We start from the raw sequence: 25258 nt of genomic DNA, 5'->3' as shown, positions 1-25258 counted from the left end.
TGCTGGCACACAGGACCTCAATCTACCCTTTTAAAAAGCAACATTATGACTATAGTAAGTTAAATTCCTTTGAGCTCTGTGAAGCAAATAAATACATCTGTTAATTTAATGTATACTTTTTATTACTGCAAGTCAACTAAAAGAAAATCCCTTGGCATATTGACTATGGAGTCAGATTAATATTTTGAGTTGCCATATCTGGCCGAAAACATCATATACTCAGGTTATAAAGTCAATAGTATATTTAACTATGCACACAGTTCTGTGCTTTGAAATTTATAAAAATTAACCTTTTTAAAATTTTTACTTATTTTTTAATTGGTAGAAAATCACTTTACAATTTTGTGTTGGTTTATGCTGTACAACAATATGAATCACTCATAATTATATATATATATATATATATATATATATATCCATCCCTTCCCTCCTGAATCTCCCTCCCCTCCCGCCAGCCTGCCGCTCTAGGTCATCACAGAGTTCCAGGCTAGACTCTGTGCTATTTAGTAACTTTCCACTAAGTATCTTTTTCACACATGATTGTGTATATATGACAATGTTACTTTCTCAATTTGTCCCACCCTCACCTTCCCAACTGTGTCCACAGAATGGTTCTGTTCATCAGAACCATTTTTCTAAATTCCCATATATATGCATTAATATATGATACTTGTTTTTCTCTTTCTGAACCTTGTTTTAACGGAAATCTTATAGTTAGATGTCTCCTACACTGTTTCCATTCAATCAGAACCAAAAATTTCCCCATATTATATGCTATGCTAAGTCGCTCAGTCATGTACAACTCTTTGTGACCCCATGGACTGTAGTCCGCCAGGCTCCTCTGGCCATGGGATTCTCCAGGCAAGAATACTGGAGTGGGTTGCTATTTCCTTCTATAGACAATTACAACAACAACAACAAAAAACTCATTTTTTTGTTTAAGAATCTACATAGGTTAAAAAAGAAAAAGACACAAATGTTATTCTATGTAACAAGTTTGAAATGCCTAATAATATTTTTCCGATCATTCTCCTAAGAATGAGCTTTGACCTGAGACCATCGATCTGGGGATATTTCTAGAACTCACCTGGACAGAGCTTTCTGCTTCCAGGTAAGTGATGGTGACAATATCTTGCTCACTACTGTTGACTAAAAAATAACCAGATCCTTCCACAAGGCTAAATATTTCCTATGGAAAAATCAAGACAAATAATATTCCATTCCCTTTGGATTATAAATATTTCAAAGTAATTTCTACTTACCTAAGAAAGAGTATGACATTAAAAGATTAAAATCAACAGACCAAAGACCAAATATAATTATTAAAGTATTAATGCTAAAGATAATTATTATATATACATTATATACTTATCAGTGATTTTTAACACATAAGTGAGCTTTTTTATATTTATACTGTTAATTTTAATAACCTAGAACTCTCCCCTCCAACATGATTCCATTTATCTAGAACCATACAGCTCCTACCTTCACATCAGGGTGGTTATAGATGGTGGCATTCTCAGGCAATACTGTTACATCATCTACCAGGAGCAGCTCCACAGCCACAGATCTGGGCAAGTTGGAAAGTTCCTAGAAATGTAATAAGAAGCATAATGATAAATATAAACTTTTAATTTCTCATCTCAGTGAGTAAAGATTCCAATACTCTTTCAAGTGCCAAAAATAACACAATCATAAAGGTACATAATTCTCAGATTTACATCAGCTGTATTTATATTTATATCAGCTATATTTATAGACTTCTAAGGTCTATAAATATACCAACTCCAGTACTCTTGCCTGGAAAATCCCATGGACGAAGGAGCCTGGTGGGCTGCAGTCCGTGGGGTTGCAAAGAGTCGGACACAACTGAGCGACTTCACTTTCACTTTTCACTTTCATGCACTGGAGAAGGAAATGGCAACCCACTCCAGTGTTCTTGCCTGGAGAATCCCAGGGACAGGGGAGCCTGGTGGGCTGCCGTCTATGGGGTCACAGAGTTGGACACGACTGAAGCGACTTAGCAGCAGCAGCAGCAGCAGCAAGGAGCCTTAAATTTCAGTTAATTAATATTTTTCACATAACAGTCTCCACTTACCTTTGGACTTTTCTTCTCTGAATAGCCCACAAAATTGACTCCAATGAGTACAGTCCCTTTTATCTGATGTACTTTAAGGATCTGATGACCTGGAGACATGCAGAAAAATACCCTGTGAGAAACAATAACACATAAAATACAAAAGGGTCCCCAGAAAACCAAACTCTACCATAATTTTTTCCAAATGGTATTTTATTGGAGGGAGAAAAAAAAAATCACACACACACAGTGATTAGGGAAATACAAAGGAAACAGAAAACTGGGGTTTTGTGCTGACTTTGCTGACCTTGGGCAATGTTTATTTCTCAGTTCCTTTATTAAATGGGAGATTGAGAGGCAAAAATCTAAAATTCTTTCCAGTTCTAATGGCTCGTGAGTCCAAAAATAAGCTGACAATAGTGTATGAGGAAATTTTTGTTTGATTTAAGAACAGAAGTGAGAAATAAAGAGAAAGTCCTTTGGGATTTTTATGCTTCTAAACTGTTATGTGTATGTAAATGTTATGTCAATCCCTTACTCAAAAACTTTAAATGGCTAACTAGTCCTTATTAGAGCAATTCAAACTCCTTAAACTGGTATTTGAAGCCATCTATAATCTGACCTTGCTTTACTCATTTATTCTTTTCAATTTAACTATCATGAATCTGCCACTTTATTGAGGTCAATTCTTATTATATTCTCAACACATGATGATCATGCATAAACGTGCAGAATATTTTCTCATGATTTTACATTCATTCATTCAAAACAAAGATTTATTAAGGGTCTACTATATATTAGGTACTATGGCAGTAATTAGGATACAGAGATGAAGACAACACTGTTCTTACCTTCAGAGAAACCCACAGCTTAGGAGGGTGGCTGCAATATAGAAGTATGTACAAAGCACATAATACAGAATATATAAGAGCACAAATAAGGAACATTCTCCTTAGACTGGGAATATAGAAGAACAGAAAATTCCTAGATTACTAGAGGAAGAGTTTAGCTAAGCAAAGATGCAAAAGTTAAAAAAATAAAAAAAGAGAGAGAAAATACAACTTATGCAAAGGAAAGAGGAATGACAAGGCTTGTCATGGTTAAGGATCTAAAGTCATTGAGTTTAAGAAAAACGTAGAAACATGTGGGTGGTAATAAAAGGTGAAGCCAAAGAAGCAGGTATGGGTTGGTATGTTAAGCTGCAAGAACTTATCCAGAAAGACACTGTGACAACACTGGTAACAGTACAATACTGTTACCAGTATTGTATACTCTTATACAATAATTAAGAGTATACTATAGGCTATGATATCAGAGAACTTGTGGCTTCATCTATTTATTGTTATGATTTCAGGGCCTAAAACTCAGCCTAGAATATAATAAGAACTCAATAAATGTTTAATGAATGAGTAAACTTACTAAACAGGGATATGTCAGTCTCCCATAACTGCAATGAGGATAACAGGAAATGTATGTATGATAATGTATGTATCAGACTTCCCTTATGGTACAATGGTTAAGAATCCACCTTTCAATGCAGAGCACGTGGGTTCAATCCCCCGTCAGAAAACTAAGATCCCACTTGCTGTGGGGCAACTAAGCCCAGGAGCCACAATACTGAGCCTGCCACTCTAGAGCCCATGCTCCACAAGAGAAGCTCCCCTCGTGCCGGAACTAGAGAAAGCCCAGCCGCCACAACTAAGACCCAGTGCAGCAAAAAAAATACAAATAAATAAAAAATTAAAAGATAAAAATTAAAAAGTATATAAAGTATTCAGTGTAGTATCTGGCATGTCATAAGAGCTCAATAAATTACTAGACTTAAACTATTTCCAGAAGAATTTTAAGACAGAGTTTTGTATTTATTCTTTAGAAGGATCATTCTGGACAGTAGTATGCAGGATGGATTAGACGGTAGGAGAGACACATGGAGATCAGTTAGGAGGCTACTATGGTGATATAGGATAGAGGTTATGAGGATATTAGTGATGAAGTTAGAGAGGAAGGGATAAAACAAAAAAAAAAAAACATTTAGAAAATAAAATGGATGGTATGTGGTGATTCATCATTACAGGGTATAACAAGCATCTCTTTCTTCCCTACCACTTTTTACATTAACTGTATCACATTATCAGTATTTTAATGTTATAGTATCATATACATATGAGTACTATGATATAGTATGTAGTTAAGCCCTTAAATTGGTCCTGAGTATAAATCATGGCATCTGGTCCCATCACTTCATGGGAAATAGATGGGGAAACAGTGGAAACAGTGTCAGACTTTATTTTTTTGGGCTCCAAAATCACTGCAGATGGTGACTGCAGCCATGAAATTAAAAGACGCTTACTTCTTGGAAGAAAAGTTATGACCAACCTAGATAGCATATTCAAAAGCAGAGACATTACTTTGCCAACAAAGGTCTGTCTAGTCAAGGCTATGGTTTTTCCAGTGGTCATGTATGGATGTGAGAGTTGGACTGTGAAGAAAGCTGAGAGCCGAAGAATTAATGCTTTTGAACTGTGGTGTTGGAGAAGACTCTTGAGAGTCCCTTGGACTACAAGGAGATCCAAGGAGTCCATTCTGAAGGAGATCAGCCCTGGGATTTCCTTGGAAGGAATGATGCTAAAGCTGAAACGCCAGTACTTTGGCCACCTCATGCAAAGAGTTGACTCATTGGAAAAGACTCTGATGCTGGGAGGGATTGGAAGCAGGAGAAGGGGACGACAGAGGATGAGATGGCTGGATGGCATCACTGACTCGATGGACGTGAATCTGGGTGAACTCCGGGAATTGGTGATGGACAGGGAGGCCTGGCGTGCTGTGATTCATGGGGTCGCAAAGAGTCGACATGACTGAGTGACTGAACTGAACTGATAAACTCCCTGGTGGAGGGAGCTTCTTCCCTGGTGGCTCAGAGGGTAAAGGGTCTGCCTGCAATGTGGGAGACCCGGGTTCTATCCCTGGGTCTGGAAGATCCCCTAGAGAAGGAAATGGCAACCCACTCCAGTACTCTTGCCTGGAAAATCCCATGGACAGAGAAGCCTGTTAGGCTACAGTCCGTGTAGGAAAGAGTTGGACGTGACTGAACGACTTCACTTTCACTTATAAACTCCCTGAGGGTAAGGAAAAGATTAAATCTTATTTCTCTAATGTTTCTTTTTATTTTTTATTTTTGGCTGTGCTGGGTCTTTGTTGCTGTGAGCAGGCTTTCTCTAGTTGTGGCGAGTGGGGTCTACTCTTTGTTGTGATGCATGTTGCGGAGCATGGGGTCTAGGCATGGATTCAGTAGTCACGTCACACGGGCCTGGTTGTCCTGTGGCATGTTGGATTTTCCAGGATCAGGGATCAAACTTGTGTCCCCTGTATTGGCAGGTGGATTCTTAACTACCACCAGGGAAGTTCCTCTCTGGTGTTTCTTTCTCAATTGAATGGTCACCTAAATGGCAAAATAATTTGAAAAAGAATAGATACATGTATACTTTGTTGTATGCCTGAAAACTAACACAACATTGTTAATCAACTATGCTCCAACATAAAATTTAAAGTTAAAAGAATGAATGGTGGGCTTCCTTGGTGGTCCAGTGGTTAAGAACGCGTCCTGCAATGCCTGGTCCAGGAAGATCCCATATGCTGTGGAGCAACTAAGCCGGTGTGCCACAACTACTGAGCCAGCATTCTAGAGCCCATGAGCTGCAACTCCTGAGTCCATGCACTGCAACTACTGAAGCCCGTGTGCCTAGAGCCTGTGCTTTGCAACAAAAAAGCCACCGCAGTGAGAAGCCCGAACACTTCAATGAAGAAGAGCCCCTGCTGGCCGCAACTAGAGAAAGCCTGTGTGCAGCAACGAAGACTCACCATAGCCAAAAAATAAAATAAATAAATCTTAAAAAAAAAAAAATGGTTACCAAATGTTCACACCAGAAACCTAAAATTATCCTTTGAACCATTTTCTTCTTCACTTTTGGGATTAATCTGTGGTAGATTGTTATACTGGGCTTCCCTGGTGGCTCAGTGGTAAAGAATCTGCCTCCAATGCAGGAGAAGTGGGTTTGATTCCTGGGTTGGGAAGACTCCCTAGAGGAAGGCATGGCAACCCACTCTAGTATTCTTGCCAGGAGAATCCCATGGACAGAGGCGTCTAGCGGGCTACAGTCCATGGGGTAGCAGAGTCGGAGCTGACTGAAGCAACTGAGCATGCACTCAGATTGTTATATTAATGGCTTACAGTGGTATCCATGCTCTTGAGTAGTCCTGGCCCACCAAGACTCTGGTTTTGGCCAGGTGACTTGTTTTGGAGAACAGAACCTCAGCAAGTATGATACCAGCAGAGGCTTGATGACTGACTGCCCATGAGGGCTTTTTGCCCTCTTAGAATTTCATCTTGTGCCTCTTGCTCTCTCTACGTAAGTCTCATCTTCTATTTCTTCTTTCTGCCTTGCCAGTGTAAATGTTACTTTCTCAGGGCAGCCTTCTTTGATCTAAACTAGGTTAGGTTCTTCTGTTATAAATGCACCCCACATTTTCACTTCAGAACATCTAACACAATTGTAATGTTTAAAGTCTGGTTTTCCCAACTGGACTGTAAGTCTATGAGGGCAGAGGCTGTGAGTGTCTCATTTACCATTAAACCTCCAAGCAGAGGGCCTTACATGTAGAAGTCACTCAATAAACACTGGCTAACAACCGAATAATATTTCCAAAGTTTTAGGCAAATAATAGGCAACCAGTCCATTTAAAAATTAATTTAGTTTTGTGTTCTTGTGAGGAATGTTGGACTCTAGATCCTAACTTTGCAAACAAGGGCATTTACCTTTATGTTTTCTAAAAAATACAAAGATTGAAGATGAATGGTGAGATAGGATAAATAAACTCTCACACACAGGGAAATACTTAGTGCATAACCATTTAGTAGGTATATAAAAAGATTCATAAATGTTTACAATACCATGTAGCCGGGTCTGCCCACTGCCATCATCCTTTGCTACCATCTCCACTGAATTATAATTTTCAAAATGAGCTAGTGTTTCATTTAAGGATTTCCATTCTAGCATTAGTGAACTGAAATTATCAAACTTTCTCCTGTGTTGATCAAACACTGCCAGTTCTAGGACTGTATCTCTCAGGCTTGATACAGGAATCTATATGAAAATAAAAAGTAAGAAAAGAAAAAAACAAATAGCTTAAGAGGTGGCAAGATATTTCTGAAGCTAGGGATCATGTTTTCTCCCAATATTTTTTGACAGTTTTCAAAGGTACAGATACGTTAAAAGAATGGTATAATGATACCTATATATACTTCATCCCAATTCACCACTTATATTCTCTATCTCTCCCTCTAATTTTACACTCCCTGTGAGTGTATTTGTGTGGGTGTGTGTCTTTTTTTTTTTTTGGCCAAATGATGTAGGTATCATGGCACTTCACCCCTAACTATCTCAACATGCATTTCTTAAGAATGAATAGCAAAAACTATGTTATGTATTATGTATTATAATACATAACAATATTAAACTTAATTAAATGTTATGTATTATACAGTCAGTATTTCAATTTCCCCAAATGCCCCCCAAATGTCTTTTATACCTGTTTAAATTTTTTTCTCTAGATTTGATTTTGATATTCATATGCTCTTGGACAGGATGACCAGGGTGACTCAACATCATAAAAATTTCAGTTGTTCTGACTTTATATATGAATTTAACATAATTCTAACAAAAATTTAAGGGAATCTATATCCACATAGACATAGATTTGAGGGAATTTATGTCCACAAAACAAAGAGGACAAAGAATAACACATTACAGAACTACTGCAGGAAAGTCACTAAACAAACGGCCACTGCAAACAACAATGAAAACCAGTATTACAAAACCTAATTAGTGGGAGAATCTGATTTCAGAGTTGCTACATCATGTTATTTTAAATGTCAAGGTTTCAATTAAAAATTATTTGCAAATGCAAAGAAACAAGAAAGTAGGATCCATACATAGGAAAAAAGAAAACAGCAGTCAATAGAAACTGTCCCTGAGGATGCCCAGATATTAGACTTACTAGATAAAGGCTTTTAATCAACTGTTTTGTTCAAAGAAAGAAAGAAGTCCATGTTTAAATAACTAAAGGAAAGCATAAATATGATGTACCATCATATATAAAATATTAGTAAAGAGACAGAAATTATAAAACAGAACCAAAGAGGAATTCTAAATTGAAAATTATAATAATTGAAATGAAAATTTTACTAGATGAATCCAACAGCAGATAAGAACAGGCAGAAGAAAATATCAGAAAACTTGAAGATCAGTTCAGTTCAGTTGCTCAGTCGTGTCCAACTCTTTGCGACCCCATGGACTATAGCACAACAGGCCTCCCTGTCCATCGCCAACTCCCGGAGTTTACTCAAACTCACGTCCATTGAGTCAGTGATGCCATCCAGGGATATCATCCTCTGTCATCCCCTTCTCCTCTTGCCTTCAATCTTTCCCAGCATCAGGGTCTTTTCCAATGAGTCAGTTCTTCACATCAGGTGGCCAAATTATTGGAATTTCAGCTTTAGCATCAGTCCTTCCAATGAACACCCAGGACTGACCTCCTTTAGGATGGACTGGTTGGATTTCCTTGCAGTCCAAGGGACTCTCAAGAGTCTTCTCCAACACCACAGTTCAAAAGCATCAATTCTTTGGCGCTGAGCTTTCACTGTAGTCCAACTCTCACATCCATGCATGACTACTGGAAAACCCATAGTTTTGACTAGGTAGACCTTTGTTGGCAAAGTAATGTCTCTGCTTTTTAATATACTGTCTAGATTGGTCATAACTTTTTTTCCAAGGAGCAAGCGTCTTTTAATTTCATGGCTGCAGTCACCATCTGCAGTGATTTTGCAGCCCCCCAAAAATAAAGTCTCTCACTGCTTCCACTGTTTCTCTATCTATTTGCCATGAAGTGATGGGAGCAGATGCCATGATCTTAGTTTTCTGACTGTTGAGTTTTAAGCCAACATTTTCACTCTTCTCTTTCAATTTCATAGAGAGGCTCTTTAGTTCTTTGCTTTCTGCCATGAGGGTGGTGTCATCTGCATATCTGAAAGTTTGAAAACTTTAGTTGCTCAGTCGTGTCTGACTCTTTGTGACCTCATGGACTGTAGCCTACTAGGCTCCTCTGTCAATGGGATTTTCCAGGCAAGAGTACTGGAGTGGGTTGCCATTTCCTTCTCCAGAGGATCTTCCCGACCCAGGGATCGAACCCAGGTCTCCCACATTGTAGGCAGACACTTTACCGTCTGAGCCACCAGGGAAATCCTCTGCATATCTGAGGTTACTGATATTTTTCCTGGCAATCTTGATTCCAGTTTGTGTTTCATCCAGCCCAGCGTTTCTCACGATGTACTATTCATATAAGTTAATTAAGCAGGATGACAATATACAGCCTTGATGGACTCCCTTCCCTATTTGGAACCAGTCTGTTGTTCCATGTCCAGTTCTAAGTGTTGCTTCAGGACCTGCAAACAGATTTCTCAAGAGGCAGGTCAGGTGGTCTGGTATTCCCATCTCTTTAAGAATTTTCCAGAGTTTGTTGTGGTCACACAGTCAAAGGCTTTGGCATAGTCAATAAAGCAGAAGTAGATGTTTTTCCGGAACTCTCTTGCTTTTTCGATGATCCAACAGATGTTGGCAATTTATCTCTGGTTCCTCTGCCTTTTCTAAATCCAGCTTGAACAGCTGGAAGTTCATGATTCATGTACTGTTGAAGCCTGGCTTGGAGAATTTTGAGCATTACTTTACTAGTGTGTGAGATGAGTGCAATTGTGTGGTAGCTAGAACATTCTTTGGCATTGCCTTTCTTGGGGATTGGAATGAAAACTGACCTTTTCCAGTCCTGTGGCCACTGCTGAGTTTTCCAAATTTGCTGGCATATTGAGTGCAGCACTTTCACAGCATCATCTTTCAGGATTTGAAATAGCTCAACTGGAATTCCATCACCTGCACTAGCTTTGTTCGTAATGATGCTTCCTAAAGCCCACTTGACTTCACATTCCAGGATATTTTGCCCTAGATTGATGATCACACCATCATGATTATCTGGGTTGTGAAGATCTTTTTTGTATAGTTCTTCTGTGTATTCTTGCCACCTCTTCTTAATATCTTCAGCTTTTATTAGGTCTATTCCATTTCTGTCCTTTATTGTGCCCATCTTTGCAGGAAATGTTCCCTTGGTATCTCTAATTTTCTTGAAGAGATTTCTAGTCTTTCCCATTCTGATGTTTTCCTCTATTTCTTTGTACTGATCACTGAGGAAGGCTTTCTTATCTGTCTTTTCTATTCTTTGGAACTCTACATTCAAATGGGTATATCTTTCCTTTTCTCCTTTGCATTTCACTTCTCTTCTATTCACAACTATTTGTAAGGCCTCCTCAGACAATCATTTTGCCTTTTTTGCATTTCTTTTTCTTGGGGATGGTCTTGATCCCTGCCTCCTGCATAATGTCATGGACCTCTGTCTGTAGTTCTTCAGGCATTCTGTCTATCAGATCTAATCCCTTCAGTCTGTTTGTCACTTCCACTGTATAATTGTAAGGGAATTGATTTAGGTCATACCTGAATGGTCTAATGGTTTTCCCTACTTTCTGCAATTTAAGTCTGAATTTGGTAATAAGGAGTTCATGATCTGAGCCACAGTCAGCTCCTGGTCTTGTTTTTGCTGACTGTATAGAGCCTCTCCATCTTTGGCTGCAAAGAATATAATCAATCTGATTTCAATATTGACCATCTGGTGATGTCCAGTGTTCTCTTGTGTTGTTGGAAGAGGGTGTTTGCTATGACCAGTGGGTTCTTTTGGCAAAACTCTATTAGCCTTTGTCCTGCTTCATTCTGTACTCCAAGGCCAAATTTGCCTATTACTCCAGGTATTTCTTGACTTCCTACTTTTGCATTCCAGTCCCCTATAATGAAAAGGACATCTTTTTTGAACTAGGCTGATGAACGGAAATTTGTATGCAGGTCAGGAAGCAACAGTTAGAACTGGACATGGAACAACAGACTGGTTCCAAATAGGAAAAGGAGTTCTTCAAGGCTGTATACTGTCACCATGTTTATTTAACTTATATGCAGAGTGCATCATGAGTAACGCTGGACTGGAAGAAGCTCAAGCTGGAATCAAGATTGCCGAGAGAAATATCAATAACCTCAGATATGCAGATGACACCACTCTTATGGCAGAAAGTGAAGAGGAACTCAAAGGCCTCTTGATGAAAGTGAAAGAGGAGAGTGAAAAAGTTGGCTTAAAGCTCAACATTCAGAAAACGAAGATCATGGCATCCACTTCATGGGAAATAGATGGGGAAACAGTGGAAACAGTGTCAGACTTTATTTTTCTGGGCTCCAAAATCACTGCAGATGGTGACTACAGCCATGAAATTAAAAGACGCTTACTCCTTGGAAGGAAAGTTATGACCAACCTAGATAGCATATTCAAAAGCAGAGACATTACTTTGCCAACAAAGATCCGTCTAGTCAAGGCTATGGTTTTTCCAGTGGTCATGTATGGATGTGAGAGTTGGACTGTGAAGAAGGCTGAGCGCCAAAGAATTGATGCTTTTGAACTGCGGTGTTGGAGAAGACTCTTGAGAGTCCCTTGGACTGCGAGGAGATTCAACCAGTCCATTCTAAAGGAGATCAGCCCTGGGATTTCTTTGGAAGGAATGATGCTAAAGCTGAAACTCCAGTACTTTGGCCACCTCATGCGAAGAGTTGACTCGTTGGAAAAGACTCTGATGTTGGGAGGGATTGGGGGCAAGAGGAGAAGGGGACGACAGAGGATGAGATGGCTGGATGGCATCACTGACTCGATGGACATGAGTCTGGGCGAACTCTGGGAGTTGGTGATGGACAGGGAGGCCTGGCGTGCTGCGATTCATGGGGGTCACAAAGAGTCAGACACGACTGAACAACTGATCTGATCTGATCTGATCTGTATGTGTGCTCACGCTTTAGTCGTGTCCAACTCTGTGACCCCAGGGACTGGGGCCCGCTAGGCTCCTCTTTGAATCAGGTTCTCCAGGGAAGAATACTGGAGTGGCTTGCCATTTTCTTCTCCAGGGGATCTTTCCAACGCCTTGATCAAACCCACGTCTCCTGCATTACAGGCGGATTCTTTTTTTTAAAAAAATAATTTTACTGATTTATTTATACTGTTCTTGGTCTTTGTTGCTGTGCAGGCTTTTCTCTAGCTGTGGCAAGTGGGGATACTCTCTATTGTGGTGCCGGGGCTTCTCACTGCAGTGGCTTCTCTTGTTGCCGAGCATGGGACCCACCTTCAGTTGTTGTGGCTACTAAGCTCTAGAGCACAGGATCAATAGTTGTGGAGCACGGGCTTAGCTGCTCCACGGCATGTGGGATCTTCCCAGATCAGGGATTAAGCCTGTGTTTCCTGCATTGGTAGGCTGTTTCTTTACCATTGGGCCACCAGGGAAGCCCAAGATCTAACAAAAATAGAGGGAATTTGTTGGTAGTAGACCTGCCCTACAAGAAATACTAAAATGAGTCCTTCTAGATAAAATGAAACGTCACTGGACAGTAACTTGAAAGCCCGTGAAGAAATAAGAGTTTAGTAACAATAACTACATAGGTAAATATATAGAACAGTATAAATATGCTTTTGCTTGTAATTATTTTTCTATCTTATTTAAAATACAAATGCATAAAGCAATAATTATGACTGATGAGCATACATGTATAAAGATATATGACAATAGTTTAAAGAAGGGGAAAGGAAATAGGGCTTTATAGAAATAATAGGTTTCAACCATTATTGAAATTAAGTTGATATTATTCCAAACTAGTTTGTTAAAAGTTAACATGTTAGTTGTAATCCCTAGGGCAATAACTAACAAAATAACTTAAAATAATATAGTCAAAGAAAGGACAAGAGGATTAAAATGTACAGTATAAAATATCTACTTAACACAAAAAAGGAAGAAATGGAAGAAAAGAAAAAACAAAAAAAACATAAGATAAATGGTAAAATGGTAGCTATAAATCCAATCTTATCGGTAATTATGCTAATTGTAAATAGATTACACACTGATCAGAATCCCCTGCATTGGGATCTTGGAGTCTTAGCTACTGGACCACCAGGGAAGTCCAAGTGCTTTGTTAAAAGGTGAATAATTTATAAAGTTCAAATAATAGTATTTAATGTTGAATTTGGGTCTGAAAAAAAAAATGACTCCCTAACCTGCAATATCTCATATGTTCTTTTACAATGAAAAGGCAGTGTAGCAAAAAAAGTTAGTAATGTGCTTTGGAGTTAGACATAAGATGCTACTTTCTAGCTTTATGACCTTGGGAAAATTATTCAACTTTTAGGATCCTTAGTTTCTTCATCTGTAAAATGGGGATAATTAATGCATTGTTCTGTTCTGCAAAATCTCAGAAATGACTTATTTTCTCCTACGCTTGAAATCATAGTTAACCTCATGTAGTGTATAGTTTGGGCTTCCCTGGTGGCTCAGACAGTAGAGAATCCACCCACAATGCAGGAGACTTGGGTTCAATCCCTGAGTCGGAAAGATCCCTTGGAGAAGGAGATGGCAACCCACTCTAGTAATCTTGCCTGGAGAATTCCATGGACAGAGATGCCTGGAGGCTACAGTCCATGGGGTCACAGAGTCAGATATTACTGGGGGACTAACACTCACTTTCACTTTCTGATGTTCTAGTTTCTAGGTTAAATAACTCATTTATTCCTTAATCCCTGTTGCCTAACTTCTAGCTACGTTATTGGTTATCACTATTTTTCATATCAGTTTGGAGTAGAGGTGAATTCAATATGTTACTGATAATGCTAATAAAAAGGTTTAGTAGGGAAGGATACCAGCAAAACAATTTGGTAGTTCTCAATTATCTGTTGTCATAAGGTGGCGCTAGTGGTAAAGAACCTGACTGCCAATACAGGAGCCATAAGAGATGTGGGTTCCATCCCTGGGTTGGGAAGATCCCCTGGAGGAGGGCATGGCAACCCACCCCACTATTCTTGCCTGGAAAATCCCACGGACAGAAGTGCCTGGCGGGCTACAGTCCATAGGATCACAAAGAGTCAGACAAGACTGAGGTGACTTAGTTCACATGCATGCACCTAAGTACAACAAGCAAAGTCACTGTCACTAAGTATAGTCAACTATAACCACTTCTCAGACACTATCAGAGACTGGATAATACGTAAATAAAAGGGTTTCCTTAAATTAAATTCAATTCAATTCCTTAAATTCAATAAGACAAAAGCTGTATTTCCGACCATTTATGTCAAAGCATGGGAGACAAAGGGCAAGTTGGTTGAAAACACCGTACTTACCAGTTGTTTGTTGTGCTGTGGCAGAGGACATGGCTGGGCACCAGCTGGCACCTTATATACTGGAGTTATAGACATGCTGGCAGGGTGGGCACATAGGAAGCGTACCTGCACAACCTCTACAGCTGGACTAGGGTTCAGGACACCTGGATGATTTCCAATCTGAAATGTCAGGATCTTTAAGAAAACACAAGGGCAAGAGGTAGACACCTGATATCATAGAAACAAAGGTTAGATTAAAAAAAATCTAACTGACCAATTACTTCAGTCTTTTCCTTCACCAAACCGTTGTTACCAGTTGGTAAAAACTAATTTGTGTTTCAACTCATTTCTGATGTAAATACTAATTAATAATAGGATGTAAAAACAAAAAGTTAGAGAGCTTCAAAAGGGGATAACTAGGCTTGAAATCACTAGTAGCTAGTCATACTATACAGAATAGTTCACTAGAGATATTACAATGAACCTCATTTGAATATAACACAGTTCTTATTAAGTTAAAATCATGTATGGATTCCCTGAGGATTGGTTAGCTGGGCTATGCTTCATAGTCATACGTTACATTCTCAATCTTGGTCAATCTGAAAACCTTTGTTATTGGCCTTGGTCTACCAAGGTATAGCTATGGTTAAAGCCATCACTACCTCTAAAAATAACCAAAACTAATTCAACTGATAAAGGGAAATATATTAATTACTCATATCAGCAAAGATCCAACTGGTTCTTCAAAACTGATAAACATAGATGACACTTAAAATTTCCCTTCCTCACATTCTTTGGAGATGAAAAACTATATATCCTCTAGTCTATACAACAAGGAGTTGAATTATAGTGATAAAATGATTGAAATAAACTCCCTGCTACAAAAAGATCTTGAACTATTTGGTTAGTGAACTGTTAGAATTTTCAAATGAGCAAACCAAAACCTTTGGATACATTTAAAGGATAGTAAGGTTTAAAAATCAGATCTCTTAGTCAACAATTAGAATTTTCCTATCTAGTCCATACACTAAATCCATTAGCAGCTGAAAAGGGACGGCTAGAAGGATGAAAGACTTAGCGTACTGTTGCTAAAAGAAATGTTAGAAAAGATCATTTTCCTACTTGTTCCCCTAAATCCAGGCACAGGACCCGATAGATGTACTGATTCTGTTTTCTTTTAGCTGGCAGTCGGACTTGTGTTATTCTAATTTTCTCTGTCTTCTCCATGCTCAGCTCCAGAAAGAATCGTGAGGGCTCGAGGATCCATGGCTGAGGGCCCCCTTCAAATATCATTTCCTTTACAGAGTGCCATGTCACCAATGCCACTTCCACAGGGTTTAGAGCCTGATGACATTTAAAGAAATTAATCCCTAACTGGTTAGAGAATTCAACAGTTTTCTAAAGTGAAAAACTGGTTATAATGTAAAAGACAGTAGATTTAATTTCCAAATTAGGAGACATGTGTGTCATGCTTCTTATTTGGAATGGTTCTCAATCTCTGTTCTAATTTGGATCCCACCTATCATTCAACCAAATTCATGTGTCACCCTATCCATTAATTTGTCTAATGATTCCAGACCACAACTACTTCTATATCCTCTAAGCTCCTATAGTATTTATTACTACCATTCATCTGTATACTTATTTATTCCCTTATGCTATTTAAATGTGTCAAATTTTCATAAATATACATCTGATAATTCTTCTTAACTCTCTAGTTACATAAACTTAAGGGAAAAGATTTTATACCCCAAATTTTTAAAATAATCTCTCTTCCTCAGTGGAATTTAGTATGATGTTGGACACATAAGAGGCATTTGAATAAATAACTGCATAAACATTTTTTCTTTTTTTAAAAACTTGAAGTATAGTTGGCATATAACATTATACTTGTTTCAGGTGTGCACCATAATGATTTGATATTTGTATACACCGGAAAATAATCACAATGTTTAGGTACCATCTGTCATATTGCATAAGAATTTTATTTTATTTTTTATTTCTGGCTGCAGTGTGCAGGCTTCTCATTGCAATGGGCTCTCACTGCGGAGCATGGGCTCTAGGTGCACAGGCTCCAGCAGTTGCAGCACGTGGGCTCAGTGGTTGCAGCACACAGGCTTAATTGCCTGGCAGCATATGGGATCTTCCCAGACTAGGGGTTGAACTCATGTTCCCTACATTGGCAGGCGCATTCTCAACCCACTGGACCACCAGAGAAGTCCCTGTATAAGAATCTTAAGTGGATATTTTACTGAAGTATCAAAGAATTCTTACCATAAAAATCTGAATATAATACATCTATACAGTTCATCTGTTTCTCAAAGAACTCTCACCTAAGAGGTAGTCAAGACAGGTATTATTCACTCCAGTATCCAGAGGAGTTGTATTCTACTTAAAGATGAGGAAACTGGTTTTAGGGGAATGGAGTATTCTCAAAGTGTAGGTTAGTTTTGTATGGCACACAGTGTCTATAACAATGACTAAGTTGCAAAATGAAATATATAGTTGAAGCAATCATTTCAAAAATGTAAGCAAACTATGTTTTAGTATTTCTTCTCTGAACTAGTCAATCATATATATATGATTCATATATACTGAATATTCACATATTCATATATAGTGAATATTATTAACATTAAAATTCCTCTAACGGCAGTATTTCTCTTGAAAATGTATACATAATTCAATTAAATAAGTATTCATTGATGGCCTACTGGTGATATAGTAATATCAACAGAAAGCCAATATAAAGCCCTGCCTCACAGTGAAGCTAATAGTCTGGAAAAGACAGATCTGAAGTAGGTAAAGAGTATAATGAGTGTTACAAAAAGGCACAGCAGAGAGTGCCAAAACAAACCTCAAATAGAAGAAATTAAACTAGTCAGAAGCTTCATGGAAAGTTTCCCTGAGAAAGCAAAACTAGAGTTATTCCTTGTTCCTAGATGTATATAGTCTAAAACTAATCAGATAAACTGAATTGGACAGATACATAAGAACAAACTGAGAACTATATAATGTACTAAAACATAATGATAACAAAAGTAAAACATACATGTATTTTTCAGCAGCTAAAATAAAATATATGACCAAAGAACTAGGTAGAAATAGAAAATCATCTTACTTCTTTTAAGGAGAGTTTTCATTTAGAGGAGATCTGATTTGTGAGACATTCAGTAAATATAAAATTAGGGTAAGGATAATGATAAAACTAAGTCAAAACCTTATGAAATGACAATGAACTGCAGCCAAGCACTCTCACTTAATTAGGCAAGAAGGATAATTCAACCACTAAGAGGATGAATGAACTATGCTCAGACTGTATGTTTAATCGAGACTAGGGAATTCCTTGGTGGTCCAGTGGTTAAGAATCCATCTGCCAGTGCAGAGGACACGGGTTCAATCCCTGGTCTGGGAAGATCCCAGGTGCTGTGGGCCAACTAAGGCCATGTGCCACAACTACTGAGCTCATGTGCAGCAACCACTGGGTCCCGAGGGCCTAGAGCCTGTGCTCTGCAACAAGAGAAGCCACCACAATGAGAAGCCTGACTACCACAACAAACAGCAGCCCTGAGAAAGCTTGCATGCAGCAACAAAGACCCAGTACAGCCAAAAATAAATAAATAAGTAGGCTGTACAATGTACAAAGAGGCCAACTCAAAAATGCAAGTTTTAATGAACAAGTTACCTTTTTCAAATTAACAGCTTATCTTGCTTCTTTCACCAATGTTAACATTTCCGCTATGGATGCCTCCTGTTTGCAAGAGGCATTGAGTCAGGTTTCTCAGTATGTATCAGCAAGAACTTGTAGACATCCATTTTAGTTCCTGAAGGATTCAAATATGTAGAAAGCATGCCAGGCTCTATCTACTTTTATTTTGAACTGCCACCTGTCATAATCTCCCAATTTTAACGGCCAGTCTTTGGGATCCAAAATAATGACTGTTGTGCTGAGAATTCATAAGTATAAAGGGTAAAAAGATAATTGATTTCTCTCCCTGGTATGGAAGGCTTTCTTTCAGAGTTCTTCAAAAGACAGTATACTAATCAGTTCTTCAGTTGCTAAGTTGTGTCCGACTTTTTGTGACCCCATGGACTGCAGCACAACACGCTTCCCTGTTGTTCACCAGGTCCTGGAGCTTACTCAAACTCATGTCCATCGAGTCAGTGATGCCATTCAACCATCTAATCCTCTGTCGTCCCCTTCTCCTCCTGCCTTCAATCTTTCCCAGCATCAGGGTCTTTTCCAATGAGTCAGTTCTTCGCATAAGGTGGCCAAAGTATTGGAGTTTCAGCTTCAGCATCAATCCTTTCATTAAATATTCAGGACTGATTTCCTTTAGGATTGACTTGTTTGATCTCCTTGCAGTCCAAAGGACTCTGAAGAGTCTTCTCCAACATCAAAGTTCAAAAAATAGAGTATACTAATATTCTATATCTTATGCAGGGTAGTGTTACAAAGATATATACATATGTGAAAATTCAAATAATACCTTAAGATTACCATACTTTACTATAATTTTTTTATACCTCAGTTAAAAGAGAGGAAAGAAAGGGGAATATCTAAAATTTGCTGATACAACTTATAAATATTTCTGTGGCAGAAACGTAAGAGCATAACCTTTGTGATACTGAAATTTGATGAGGGTGCTGTAGATCTAGAAACAAGAGAGTGTTGAGTAAGGAAGAACACAAATATCACTGATCTTTAATGGAGATCACAGATAGCTGCTGAAGTCCCCAGGTGGACATAGTAGGGTCCATGAAAAGATATGCCAATTCCTTAGAATGAACTATCTCACCTTTAGGGGTTCATAAGCAGCAAATGTGGCACTGCTTTCCAAGTACTCTTCATAATCAGTCACACTAACGGTTACCAAAGTATGGCCAAGAGATTTGGCTGCTATATGTGTACTAGAACAGTGTGTTGGTCCTGGTCTTTGAATACCTGAAAATCAAAAAATGACTTTAGTAGGGTAATAAGCAATCAATCTTCAAGGAAGATTGAAAGTTTATAGAAATATAAGAATTTTAATATATCAAAAAATTCTTAATCTCATACACTATTATGCATCAATTATTTATATTAAGTTGATATATAAAAGTATGTTCTATAAAAGAAAGTCTATAGAAATATAAGAATTTTAATATATCAAAAAATTCTTAATCTCATACACTATTATGCACCAATTATTTATATTAAGTTGATATATAAAAGTATGTTCTTTCTATTAACAAATTTATATCATGTAAGACACAATTCTATGTAAGGTAAGGATACAAGCATGAACAAGAATCCTGACCTCAAGGCACATATAGTTTAACAGGGGAATGAACATTTAAATAAACTATTAGTAGAAAATGATAAGCATTACAAAAGTTTAGAAAACAGAATAATTATTTTTAGCTGGAAAGATCAAGAAAGATTTATATATCTGCGTGCATGCTCAGTCTCTCAGTCATGTCTGACTCTTTGCAACCCCATGGCTTCTCTTTCCATAGGATTCTCCAGGCAAGAATACTGGAGTGGGTTGCTATTTCCTCCTCCAGGGGATCTTCCCAACCCAGGGATTGAACTCATGTCTCCTGTGTCTCCTGCACTGGCAGGTGGATTCTTTACCACTGAGAAACCTGGGAAGCTCCCTTAGATATGTAGAAGAGGGTATCTTAAGCTGACAAATGAACAAAGATAGAAATATAAATAAGATACAAATGCATATATGAAAGAAATACATGGGAAATTTTAACTATATTTCAGTTCAGTTCAGTTTAGTCGCTCAGTTGTGTCCAACTCTTTGCGACCCCGTGAATCGCAGCACACAGGCCTCCCTGTCCATTACCAACTCCCGGAGTCCACTTAAACTCACGTCCATCGAGTAGGTGATGCCATTCCGCCATCTCATCCTCTGTCGTCCTCTTCTCCTCCTGCCCCCAATCCCTCCCTGCATCAGTCTTTTCCAATGAGTCAACTCTTCGCATGAGGTGGCCAAAGTACTGGAGTTTCAGCTTTAGCATCATTCCTTCCAAAGAAATCCCAAGGCTGATCTCCTTCAGAATGGACTGGTTGGATCTCCCTGCAGTCCAAGGGACTCTCAAGAGTCTTCTCCAACACCACAGTTCAAAAGCATCAATTCTTCGGCACTCAGCCTTCTTCACAGTCCAACTCTCACATCCATACATGACCACAGGAAAAACCATAGCCTTGACTAGACAGACCTTTGTTGGCAAAGTAATGTCTCTGCTTTTGAATATGCTATCTAGGTTGGTCATAACTTTTCTTCCAAGGAGTAAGCGTCTTTTAATTTCATGGCTGCAATCACCATCTGCAGTGATTTTGGAGCCCAGAAAAATAAAGTCTGACACTGTTTCCACTGTTTCCCCATCTATTTCCCATGAAGTGATGGGACCAGATGCCATGATCTTTGTTTTCTAAATGTTGAGCTTTAAGCCAACTTTTCACTCTCCTCTTTCACTTTCATCAAGAGGCTTTTCAGTTCCTCTTCACTTTCTGCCATAAGGGTAGTATCATCTGCATATCTGAGGTTATTGATATTTCTCCCGGCAATCTTGATTCCAGCTTGAGCTTCTTCCAGCCCAGCATTTCTCATGATGTACTCTGCATATAAGTTAAATAAGCAGGGTGACAATATACAGCCTTGATGAACTCCTTTTCCTATTTGGAACCAGTCTGTTGTTCCATGTCCAGTTCTAACTGTTGCTTCCTGACCTGCATATAGGTTTATATGAGGTCAAAGCTTCATATAAAGTTCCAAATGAAGTTCCAAAAAGTAGGCTGGGTTATATTGTAGAGGGCCTTGAATACTAAAAGGATTTTGGCTGTTGTCCAGTGGCAATGAAAAGCTTCTCAAAATTTTTGAGCAGGAAAATTAATATTGAAATTGAGTTTCATGAAGATCTATCTTGTAGCCATGATTATCAAAGGCAAGAATTAGGAGGATATTGTTACAGTCTCAGTGAGAGATAATGAAGGCCTAAAAATGTGGAAGGCAATGGCACCCCACTCCAGTACTCTTGCCTGGAAAGTCCCATGGGCTGAGGAGCCTGGTAGGCTGCAATCCATGGGGTCGCAAAGAGTCGGACACGACTGAAGAACTTCACTTTCACTTTTCACTTTCATGCATTGGAGAAGGAAATGGCAACTTTCTCCAGTGTTCTTGCCTGGAGAATCCCAGGGACAAGGGGAGCCTGGTGGGCTGCCGTCTATGGGGTCGCACAGAGTCGGACACGACTGAAGTGACTTAGCAGCAAAAATGAGGAACCTAAGAACTGAGGTGAGCTGAGAGATATTATACAGCATAATTAGCAAGGGTAAAAGAGAAGTCCAAGTTGATATCAATCTTACGGATCTATAGGGCTTCCCTTGTACCCTTGTAAGTCAGTTGGTAAAGAATCTGCCTGTAATGCAGGAGACCTGGCTTCGATTTCTGGGTCAAGAAGATCCCCTGGAGAAGGAAATGGCAACCCACTCCAGTATTCTTGCCTGGAGAATCCCATGGACAGAGGAGCCTGGCAGGCTACAGTCTATGGGGTCACAAGAGTCAGAGATGATGTATTGTGAGATTTAAATGAGTTAATATGTGAAAAGTATTCATAATAGAGTCTGGCAAATAGTAAATGCCAAATAAATGTTAGATGCTACTACTGTCATTATTACTGAAAAAACGATGGTGATCAGGATCAAGTATGAAGTTCCATAACAGTAAATGATACTGATCTTTATGAATAGCTTATTCATATTATTTTCTTATTAAAAAGATATTTTCTTTTTTAGAATAAATTTAATATATATATAAATTAAATGGCACTAAATTCCTCTTAGAAAGAGGTATAGTACATAATTAAAGAAAGAAAGAAAGAAAAGAGTTTGCAGCTGGAAAGAGAAGGCCTTGATATGACTAAAAACTGATATTGTCTGGCCACAATGAACTCTGGACATTTTATTCTATTTCTGTGCCTTTGTTTCTAACATCACATTATAATACCTAAGGCAGTTGACAGAATAAATAAAAGTATTATAAAGAAAGGTAATATGTGAATTTAACTTTTAAATTTTTTGGCTGCAACTTGCAGCTTGTGGGATCTTAGTTTCCCAAAAGAAAGAAAGTGAAGTTGTTCAGTCGTGTCTGACTCTTTGCAACCCCATGGACTGTAGCCTACCAGGCTCCTCTGTCCATGGAATTTTCCATGCAAGAGTACTGGACTGGGTTGCCATTTCCTTCTCCAGGGGATCTTCCTGACCCAGGGATTGAACCCGGGTCTCCCGCATTGCAGGCAGATGCTTTATCATCTGAGCCACCAGAGAAGCCCGCCAGGGACTAAAACCAGACCCTTGGCAGTGAAAGCCCAGAGTCTCAATCACTAGACCACTATGGAACCCCCAGTATGTGAATTTAGACTATAATTCATAGTTTCTGAATTGTTGATTGGTCCTTTAATTCAAAGACAAAGAAAGGAAAAAATAAAAAGCCTACTCTCACCTTCTTTGAGAAGAGTAAAGACTCCTTGCTTATCCATGTTCAAATCCAAGGATAAATGAGAGCAGTCTGTGAATGCAATGGCCTCTTTGGTTTCCTTATTTACATGATACATTGCAATGGGGATTTCTATAATCTGGCCAATCTCTACATCAGCATGAAATGGTAACAGTTCCATCTTGTTCAGTCTCAGAACATATATCTGAGGGGAAAAAAATTAATCTTTCAAGAAAGTTACATTAGGAAAATCTTAGACAAAAGCATTCCTTAAATATTTAAATACACATATATATAACATATATATATATACACATATGTTTTGCATATAAAAACAGAAACTATGTACCATTTATATGCATATATAGGTGTGTGTGTGTGTCAGGTGCTGAACCTGTCACTCACTTCATTCCTTAATCAATCAACTTCTCTAATGCATGTAATACCTCTCAGTGGGAGTCTGCCAAAATATGAGCACTGCACAATTTTCCTGACTTTTGTAAACTAAGAATGGTCTTTTAAAGTGTTGTAAAATAAAAAGCAACAATGACAAACGACTATGACATAAAGACTGTATGTGGCCTATAAATACTAACACATTTACTATCTGATCTTTTTTATATAAAAAGTTTGCTGACCTCTGATATAGAACACTCTTTCTTGATATCTTAAAAAATCTTTTTTTCTTTCTCTTTTTTGCTATAGATTGAAGGTCTCCCTCCAAATTCATATGTAGAAATTCTAACCCGCAAAGTGATGGTATTAGGAGATGGGGCCTTTGGGAGGTGGTTAGGTCCTGAGAGTGGAGTTCCCACAGATGGAATTAATGCCCTTAAACAAGGAACCCCTGGGGCTCCCTAGTCCCTTGTGCCATATGTGGTTAAGGCAAAAAATATAGTCTTCTATGAAGCAGATAGTATAGTGAAAAGCAGAGATATTACTTTGCCAACAAAGGTCCGTTTAGTCAACGCTATGGTTTTTCCAGTGGTCATGTATGGATGTGAGAGTTGGACTGTGAAGAAGGCTGAGCGCCGAAGAATTGATGCTTTTGAACTGTGGTGTTGGAGAAGACTCTTGAGAGTCCCTTGGACTGCAAGGAGATCCAACCAGTCCATCCTAAAGGAGATCAGTTTTGGGTGTTCACTGGAAGGACTGATGCTGAAGCTGAAACTCCAGTACTTTGGCCACCTCATGCGAAGAGTTAACTCACTGGAAAAGACTCTGATGCTGGGAGGGATTGGGGGCAGGAGGAGAAGGGGACGACAGAGGATGAGATGGCTGGATGGCATCACTGACTCGATGGACATGAGTTTGAGTAAATTCCGGGAGTTGGTGACGGACAGGGAGGCCTGGGGTACTGTGATTCATGGGGTTGCAAAGAGTCGGACACGACTGAGCGACTGAACTGAACTGAACTATGAAGCAGAATGCTTTTCCTCACCAGACACTGAATCTATTGGTGCCCTGATTCTGGACTTTCCAGCCTCTAAAACCATTGAAAAATCAATTTCTGTTGTTTATAAGCCACCCAATCTATGGTATTTTGTTACAGCAGCCTGAATGGACTTTTTAAAGGGGAGTAAACATTTAAATAGATTAAACTATTAGTAGAAAATGACAAGCATTACAAGAGTTTAGAAAACAGAATAATTTTGTTTTCTAAAATTATTTTTAGAAATATATATTTCTAAAATATTTCTGTTTTTTCTTCTGAAAAAGAATAGAGTCTTTTTTTGGTCACTGTTTATGTGTGTCTTTGGTTGCAGCATGTGGAATCCTTAGTTGCAACATAAAGGATCTAGTTCCCTGAACAGGGATAGAACCTGGGCCCCTTGCTTTGAGAGCGTGGAGTCTTAGCCACTGAACCACCAGGGAAGTCCTTGGCTTCCTACTGTTGCCAGCAGAGGTCAGCAATGCTCTCTAAAGGGCCAGAGAGCAAATATTTTTGGCTTTGGGGATCACACGATCTTGTAAACTACCCAAATCTGTACTTGTTGCCTGAAAGTGGCTATAGAGAATACATAAATGAATGACTGTGTTCCGGTAAAACTTTATTTACTAGAAAGGCAGCAAGTTGAGTCTGACTCTTAGGCCTTAGGTTGGCTCCATCCTTCAAAGTCTTATTCAAGTTCCAACCTCTTCATGATAGCCTTGACTTGTCCTATCCACAAGGATTTTCTTTTATTAACTAATAGTACTTTTGTTCTATAATTCAAGTAGCTTTAAATCATATACTTCTTTAAAATACCTCAAATATCACTTCCTAAAAATGTTATTTAACTTTTCACATTAATGTATCTTCCTAGCTAGACTTCAGATTCTTTAAAGTAGGGATGATATGTTATTTCTTTGAATGTCCTATGAT

At 38.6% G+C, this 25258-nt stretch overlaps 1 protein-coding gene across 1 annotated transcript in view; it reads right to left on the bottom strand.

The window, feature by feature from the left end:
- Nucleotides 1-25258, bottom strand: part of NUP210L (nucleoporin 210 like) — a 99676-nt gene that overhangs the window by 30590 nt on the left and 43828 nt on the right. The window contains exons 13-20 of the mRNA XM_027532137.1: nt 22900-23098; nt 19204-19349; nt 15527-15748; nt 14426-14599; nt 7026-7218; nt 2099-2187; nt 1486-1590; nt 1088-1189 (exon numbers count right to left, since the gene is read on the bottom strand). Of these exons, the coding sequence (XP_027387938.1) occupies nt 1088-1189; nt 1486-1590; nt 2099-2187; nt 7026-7218; nt 14426-14599; nt 15527-15748; nt 19204-19349; nt 22900-23098 (1230 nt within the window). The remainder of the gene's footprint in view (nt 1-1087; nt 1190-1485; nt 1591-2098; nt 2188-7025; nt 7219-14425; nt 14600-15526; nt 15749-19203; nt 19350-22899; nt 23099-25258) is intronic.

Source organism: Bos indicus x Bos taurus, chromosome 3 (genome assembly GCF_003369695.1).
Source record: "Bos indicus x Bos taurus breed Angus x Brahman F1 hybrid chromosome 3, Bos_hybrid_MaternalHap_v2.0, whole genome shotgun sequence".
NCBI lineage: Eukaryota > Metazoa > Chordata > Mammalia > Artiodactyla > Bovidae > Bos > Bos indicus x Bos taurus.
This window is presented reverse-complemented; position numbering and strand designations above follow the sequence as displayed.